The sequence below is a fragment of the Pseudonaja textilis genome, chromosome 2 (genome assembly GCF_049901715.1).
Source record: "Pseudonaja textilis isolate UNSWEBS1 chromosome 2, rPseTex1.2, whole genome shotgun sequence".
Classification (NCBI taxonomy): domain Eukaryota; kingdom Metazoa; phylum Chordata; class Lepidosauria; order Squamata; family Elapidae; genus Pseudonaja; species Pseudonaja textilis.
In genome coordinates, this window is record NC_141991.1 from 127724219 (window position 1) to 127732643 (window position 8425).

Here is an 8425-nt window from a genome sequence, read left to right on the forward strand (position 1 = left end):
AAACAAAAAGTTTCAAAAACTTCACTTTATTATGGCTTTCCATCTCTCATCTAAATTTGAGGCCACAGTATCTGGTTAGGTGGTTGAGAATAATTATGTAAAAACAGAGGAGCAATGAAGTGCAAAAAATGTTCAGTTTGTGATTCCATCCCCAAACCACTTTCTACTGTTTCTTTTCCCCCCTGGAATGTTAAAATGATAGACCTCCTGGGTTATAGCTGCACACATCACAGGCAAACATTTTTCCTCTTTTTTTGTTATTGTTGGGGCAGATCCATTCCTGAGAGGTTACACAATGGGAAAAAGCTTGAAATCTGTATTTGGCCAATTAAGATCCCAGCCATAGCACTTACACAAGAGGAATGAATAAAGCAGGGATTTTTTTAACTGTTTGCAGAACCCTAGAGTTCTATGAGCGATTACAGGGGAAAAAATGTTCACTTGAACACAGCCAATTTTCTATCTCTAAAGTTCTTGATCAGGGGTTGTGAGATTTTTTTTTAAACTAATAAGTTCAGCAGCCTGAAAAAAAAAAATTAAAACCTCTTGAATAAATTGCAACCACCCTATTTAAACAGTCAGTGGTGGCTTTAAGCTGCATAGTTTGCAGACTGAATTATGTGCTGAAAGATAGAAGAATCAACAATTGTATTTGTTTTACCAAGCCCAGGTGTACCAGAGTTTCCCTGTTTGCTTTGAAAAAAAAATTATATCCAAGTAATGGAAAGTGGTGAAACAGTATGCCAGCTTATAAACAAATAATATTCAGCCTGTTCTTCCTTGAGTAATCTACTATAATTCATCAACATACCTCCATGGGTATGGATGCCCTGTGATTTAAATTACTGATTATTTAAATTTTAATCTACAGATTTCTGGACTGCCCTTGGCTTGAGTGGATATCCAAAGTGGCTGTTAAAAAATGGAGAGGCATTTCAGTCTGACAGAGATTTTGGATATTCCAGTAGTTAGAAGAATTTAATTCCAGGATTGAACAGTTAACACAGCAGAAGATCATTCTCCCATGCACTGATGTTACCCTGTCTGGTAATGAAATGTCTGCAGCAAAAGGACCAAGTTCAGAGAACATGAAGAACCCAATCATTTTAGATGTGCTACTAACTAGTACTTTGGGGTGAAATGTTGGGAGGGGGGTCACTCTGCAGCTCCTGAGAATCCTGAAGGAAGCAGGATTATTGAGCCCCATTTCAGTCAAGGTTCAGGCCAAGATTTAGTACTGAGACTGCTCTGTTTGTCAATGGTCACAGTCCAATCATCCTTGTGCTTCTTGACCTCTCAACCCAGAGGTGGAATTCAGCAGGTTCTGACCAGTTTTGGAGAACTGGTAGTGGAAATTTTGAGTAGTTCAGAGAACTGGCAAATACCACCTCTGACTGGAGATTTTACAGTATCCTTCCCCTGCCACGCCCACCAAACCACACCCACAGAACCGGTAGTAAAAAAAATTGAATCCCTCCACACTGTCTCAATCACTTTTGATTCCATTGACCATAGTATCCTCCAGAACTGGTTCTATGAGTTGGAGATTGAGGACACTATTTTATGATGGTTTCTTTCCTTTCTCTGGGGCCAGTTCCATTCAGTGTTCATTGGTAGGGAGAGCAGAATGGGTCAATAGATGGCCGCAATGAGTTGCCCCAAGTGTTGCCTTAGACCCAGGAGAGTGGTCATCTATCAGTTTGAGATTCTGTATAATCAGCACCCGGATAAAACCCAATTATAGATTTTGACTCTGGGTTGGCCAAGTGAGGCTGTTGAGATTCTGGCCCAGGCCCTGGAGGCTGCGCAGGTTTGGATGGGGAAAAGCCCATCCCAATCCTACCAAGAATGAGTGGTTTGGGTGCTGGGCCTGCCCAGGTCTGAAGATATTCCAGCTTGGACCTTGGACGAGGTTGGACTTCCCCATTCAAAGATGGTGTGTAATTTGGGGGTGTTCCTGGACTCACATCTATTGCCTGATGAGCATGTGGTCAGAAAGGCTTTGCCCAGCTTCAACTGGTATGCTAAGTCTCCTCTTACTAAAACAGGTGCTCTTCAGATAGTCAGTCATTCAAGCCCTGATGATCTTAGGATTTGACTACTGGAACATGCTCTATATGGGGTCCCCTTGAAGACAACCCTGAAACTTCATCTGTCCCAGAAAACAATGACGTAGGAATATCCAACTGATTAAAATTTGCCATCTTTAGAGAGGACCCCAAAAGCATGCCTTCTCTGGAGTAGGGCCTGCCCTCTGGAATGAGGTTTTCCCCAAAATACAAAGTGCTTCTAACCTACTAGTATTTCAAAGGTCCCTAAAGACCTGGCTTTTCCCACAGGCCTTTGGCAAGAAAAACTGATGCCCATTTCTTTTTTTGTTCTTCTCTGGGTTTATTTTCTTTGCCTTTATTTTCCATGCCTCATCTGATTAAATGTCTTAAAAAATATTTTAATTAACAGACCTTAAACCCAACAGTGCCACTCATTCCACTTAGACCCAAAAAGCAAACATGCTTAGAAAATAAAACTAGAAGTTAGCAGCCTCCGAGTGTTTGGTTGGGAAGTGAGCCCAAATGCCACAAAAAAGCCAGGGAATTAAAAGTGTCTATGGGACAGGAAGGAGGGGTGATTTCTCCACGTATCTTCTGGTGTGTAATTGCCAACTGATGTTGTGAGCATGCCCACAACCTGTTTTTAAAATTTCAAATCTGCTGGCTCAAAAATGAGAGAACTGCAAAGGAATCTCCTTAACGGCCTGTTAAAAGCCACAGGGTAGTAGAAGGTATTCAAGAGAGGGATTTAAAGGTTAGTTTGGAGCTGAGAAAGCCTACCAAAATGTCATATGCTTAGGAAGTTTCAGCCAGTAGTTCTGGCACTTCAAAGAGGATTGCATACTAAGCACAATTATTGTAGCAGAACAAACTGTCAGAGGGACAGATGGAACCCTCCTTGACCAATATGGCAGCATGAGATCCAAAGGAATCCAATTATGTCAGGGTTTTGCTGCTAGTGTGGAGTATGTTCCTGGAGAAAAAAAAACTGCTTGAAACAATTTCTTTTTTTCTCAGACCATCAGAGATCTTACATGAATATTTGGCTAAAGTACTTGAGACATTAACCTAAAAACAGGATTATAATGTAGTGGGAAATCTCTTCACTGTATATTTGCAGTGGCTGCTTTTTATAGCAACCTGGTGATGAGGTGGGGGCGGACTAAAATCCCCAGCTGGTTGGGGAATTCTGGGAGTGGAAGTCCACACTTTTTAAAGTTGCTAAGGTTGAAAATCATTGGTATAGAAGAGTGAGAGAGCAGTTTTGCCTTAATGGAGGGACCAGCACAGGAATGTTAGCTTGATGCACCCTAAAAAGGATTCTACTTGCATCTGCTAAACAACCCCCACTCCCCAGTCTAAAGCCTCTAGGTCTACTGGTGTCCTGGCCATCTTTGCATCTGAGGCAAAAAACAACAACCCGGAGACTGGTACAGGCAAGTTAGGATCAAAGCCAAGGAGACTTTTCACTCCACTGCTCTCCATGCTGCAGTGATGAGGAAGTAAGAAAGGAGAAGTGGGAAACCCCTCTAGCGGAGGAAGGAACGGCCCCGCTTGGTGCCCAAGGAGCCTTCAGATCAGGCAAAATAAATGAGCCGCCTTTATTGTCTCCCCTTTTCAGAACAGAGGCCGGCTTCGCCCGGCTGCGGCTTAGCGTAAGGTTTCTTCGGCCTCGTCTTCCTCGTCCCCCGACTCCCTGCCGTAGGTTTCGAGGTGCTCAAACGAGTAGTAGATGCCTCCGCGGCTGGTGGGAGGTGGGGGTAAGATCATGGCGGGCAAGGGGTCGCTCGGAAACGGCGTGGAGCTGGGGCTGCTGCCTTCGTTCAGGATCCAGACGAAAGAGTAGAGCGCTAGCGCCGCCAGGATGAAGGAGGTCAGAAAGCCGGTGAGGACGCCCGTCGCCAGAGGCGTAGCCCATTCAAAGAGGCTCCGGTTGTAAGGCGGCAGCGCTTTCCGCTCCACGATCAGCTCCAGCCCGTCCCACTCGCCTTGCTCGAGCGGCGCCGCCGCCGCCGCGGAGCCCTGGCCTTGGCGCCGCTGCCGGCTTTGCGCGCTCCCTTGCGGACCCTCGTCCAGGAGCAGCGAGGAGGTCAGGTGCTTCACCGTCTCGTGGTACTCCTCCACGTTCTCCTTGATCTCCAGGTTCTTGTCCTGGTTGAGGTTCTTGCCCAGTTCTAGCGAGACGTCGGCGCGGCCGATCAGCTGGAGAGCCCGGGACAAGCGATCCCAGTACATGGTGTCTCCTTCCGTCTCCAGCCACTGCTGCAGGGTCTCTTTGCACTGAGCGGTGGTGAGGATGTCGCGGCGCCTTCTTCGTTTTCGTCGACGGCCGATGGGGTTGTTCTTCTCGGAGAGGCGCTCCAGCTCGTCCTTCACGTTCTCCTCGGGGCCCAGGAGTTTGAGGAGGAAGGCCTGGCATTCCTCCGGGGACAGGAGCTCCGAGATGCGAGCCATCATGTGGGTCCCGATGTCGTCGGCCACTGTGTCATCGCATAAGGCGGGCAGAGCTAGCAAGGAAAGAGCTAGGCCGAGCAGAGGCCTCATTCAGAAGGCCCTGAAAAGAGGAAGGTTGAAAATGGGAGAAAAGCCTTCAGTTTACCTGCAGGGACTGATCTTTCTCCCAGTAGAGAGCGGCCTTGGCCTGACACTCAGGCCTTAACTGTCAAAGCACCCAGAGCCTCAACATATTTAAAGCAACAAGAGAGAAGAGTGCCTCTGAGTCTACACAGACTGCCATTTCTAGCATATATGTTAAAAGGGTAGCTTGAGCTGATATTTGACAGACACCCAGCTACCTATCATATAATGCAATACAATGTAATACAGAATGAGGAGAGTGTTTATGAAGTTCTCTCAGGTGTGTAGCCATTTATCTGACTTGTCTTTTTCAATTAAAGAATTATTCCTTATTGGCTATACGTGTATTTATTGTAATGAGAAGGTAACCCATTAATTTGCTTTTCTCTTTCGGGCATAATCTTTCAGAAATCCATTATATTTAATGAGATATTTCCACCCTACCATATTTACATAGGAATACAGGTTATTGGTGGGTGACAGCATTTAGCTGACTTTTGTTAAACTTGTTGGGAAGTTGCACCTATATTTATCTGTGCTTATTAAAGCCAGATTGGATATGTTGACTCAAGGAAGAGATGTAAAACATCTATTTCCTATCCTTGCTGGTTCCAAAGTATGTAGTAATACAAGGTGGAAAAAATACAAATATAGCCAAATCTATCTGGAAACTACACACTATCCACACTATACAACAAGTGTGGAATAATTGAGGGCAGCTTGGTGACAAAAGAATGGCCCTCTGTTCATGGCCAGAGGAAAGAAGTATCCTAAACTGAGGAAATGCAAGACTAAACAGGAATCTTTGGTCTGTAATATCCTCTTTTGCTTGTAAATTTCAGGTTCCCTGGCTGTATTCTCACCCACCAGTAGGCTATAATGTGCTGGGCCTAATTTGAGAGTCCTTGTGTCCTACAAACCTAATCTGCAGTTAGCTGATGGTTTGATGTATTGTGCTAACCCAGATACAGGTAGTCCTTGAGTTATGACGACAATTGAGTCCAAAATTTATGTTGCTAAGTGAAACATTTGTTAAGTGAGTTTGCCCCAGTTTATGACCTTTCTTGCCACAATTGTTAAGGGAATCATTGCACGCTTAAGTGAATATGTATTCCCCATTGAACTTTATCAGAAGGTCACAGAAGCGGATCATATGACCCCAGGATACCGCAACTGTCATAAATAGGAACTAGTTGCCAAGCATCTGACTTTTGATCATGTGACCATAGGGATGCTGCAGTGGTCATAAGCATGAAAAAGGGTCATAAGTCACTTTTTTCAGTGCCATTGTAATTGTAGTGACTAAATGAGCTGTTGTAAGTTGAGGACTATCTTATAGATTTAATTGAAGAAATCATAGTACAGATAACTATAGAGCTACATGGAATGTGAACTACAACTACTGGGTCTCCCTAATTTTCTAAAATTGCCTATAATAACTGCCTGAGGTATCCACCAATTTAATAATGTACAGATTTTACAACCTATTTAGATCAGGGGAAATGTTCTTCACTAAACCGGGTGGGGGCAGGGCCAGCACAAGATGCATCCAGCCCCTGGGCCGCAGGTTTGACACCCCTGCTCCAAAGCAACAAAAATACCAGAAACTAAAATAATAATCTAAACCAGTCTGCATGATTTGAAGGCTGAAAATGTTGGGAGTTCATTTCCAAAACCGTTGGAGGGCTTCAGGTTGGGAAAAGATGCCCTAAAAGTAGGAACAAATATTGCCAGTTACCTGAAGTGACTTCTAGAACAAGAGGCATTCCTTGAAATAGTGTAGAGCTTTTTTTTCTGGGGAATTTTAAAACCTCCTTGTGTGTATGATGTCATAGAAAGAGCCAGCAAAAGGTTCTGCTTCCATTCCCCTTCTCTGGAGAAGCTCCAGTTCATGGGATCCTGTAATGTATATGAAGCAGCTCTCCAGATTCACTGATCAGCTTTCCCCCAACATGGGATCCATGAGTTGGCAGGGGCCACTGGGTGAATAACAAGAGGGCCCCTGCTCCATTGAGCAATCCTTATTGCTATGGGGTAGTAAAGGTGGCTACCCAGTTTAAAGAGGGGAGTGGTGACAGGAAAAAGAGGAACCAATACCAGTATTGAGTACAGAGGAATTGCGTGGTAAAGAGATTTTTACACACCCATCAATTATTAGCTCCACCCCTCCCTTCAGCTTTTCCCATTTTTGGCCACAACCATCCCTCCTTCCTGTTGGTCATTGCTTCAGGCTGTGGATTCTCCCAAAGGATTCAGCAAACATTGTTTTTTCCAGGGCCCAAAGCAAAATGGCCCTGCAAACCAAGGTGGAGCCCAAATTAGCCAGTAGAGTACTATCCTCTGAGTCACCTGACTGTGATACAAACTGCAGGGAGAATCAAGTAATATACCCACAGTCCTGGCTTCTCTGCTTAAATCTTCACACTTAAATCTCCACACCTAAATGGCTAAGGTTGACTTTAATATGCCTGAGGGATGAGTTGGGGACAAGTGGAAGGCAGCCTCATGAGGACATGACAAGAACAAAAGAGATTGCTAAGGCTTGTTCGTGATGTGATTAAGTGAAGAAAAAGATAGCTTTCTTCTGCATCTTGTAGCTCTGGATCAGCAGATGGCAGCATAACCCAAAAAATTAAAACTATAAAGTGATTGATCAATAGCCTTCACTTTCACTCAGGGACATCCAAAAACTTTGCTTCTGGCCCTGAATGAGTGCTCTTTCTAAAGAGATATCCCCCTTTTAATACAGAACTGGTACACGATGGTCTTCAGAGCAAGCCTTAATACAGGAGTCTCCAAACTTGGCAACTTTAAGATATGTGGACTTCAATTCCCAGAATTCCTCAGCCAGTCATGCTGGCTGGGTAATTCTGGGAGTTGAAGTCCACAAGTCTTAAAGTTGCCAAGTTTGGAGACTCCTGCAATAGCTAAAAAGTAGTGGCAATTCCATGCTTTCCAAACTAGGATTAGGCTAAAATTAATGTTCCTACTTTTAAAATTAGCATTGTTCAACCTGGCTGTTTTAAGAAACAAATGAACTTCTGTATGTCAAGTTGTTATGAAAGGCACAGAAATGGGATTGTTTTAAAGTAAAATATAAAGTGTTGAATATCTCATAAGATTTTTTTTTATTATGTGTTTTATTTTCTTCAGAGTCAACTGGGCTAAATTATGGACTTGCTGTTTGTAAGGATGCATCGTTCTTTCCAATAAAACTATACTTGATTTGGTCCCATTGTTGCTTGCCTTTCGGCAAGTAGCTAGGATTTCCTATGGACATGTTTAAGTGTTATTTTTATGCAGTGGATCTATTTATTAAATTAGAAACCTATAAATTGCCTATTACTATTTTTAAGCAGTATTTAAAGGTTGGCTAAAAGCCACTGCTTTTTTCTGTTGATTAATTTAAAAAAAGTAGGTTCTAGGAGAAACTATCACAATCCATTTTTTTTAAGCAAAAAGATTTGTGCTGGCAACGTAAGTCCAGTTCAGTGCTTTTAACAATAATGTCAATGTTTAAAACAACTTTCACTAATATAATGGCATCCAGATGTGGTGCATAACATATATATATGCTGGGAGATATATCACCTGATAATATTAGATGACAAGGGCCTGTTTAGAGTAAGGGATTTATGACTCTGAAATAAATAAATAACCATGTGAGATAAGATGAAAAGGAATTCTTCCTGCTTCTAACCACCCCACTGGTTCTTCTTTGCTTCTGTGTATGATCGGTCCCCTTGAATGTGTAGGAGCACAGTGACCTTCTTCAAAATGGAGCTTTCCAGATGCAT

The 8425-nt window shown here is 43.4% G+C and overlaps 1 protein-coding gene across 1 annotated transcript; it reads right to left on the reverse strand.

Annotated features, from left to right (window-relative positions):
* Nucleotides 1-922: 922 nt before the first annotated feature.
* Nucleotides 923-4959, reverse strand: LOC113447349 (transmembrane and death domain protein 1-like). Its single transcript, XM_087925182.1, has one exon. It carries the CDS (start codon nt 4593-4595, stop codon nt 3702-3704), a length of 894 nt encoding a protein of 297 aa, XP_087781308.1. The 5' UTR covers nt 4596-4959; the 3' UTR covers nt 923-3701.
* Nucleotides 4960-8425: the final 3466 nt, after the last annotated feature.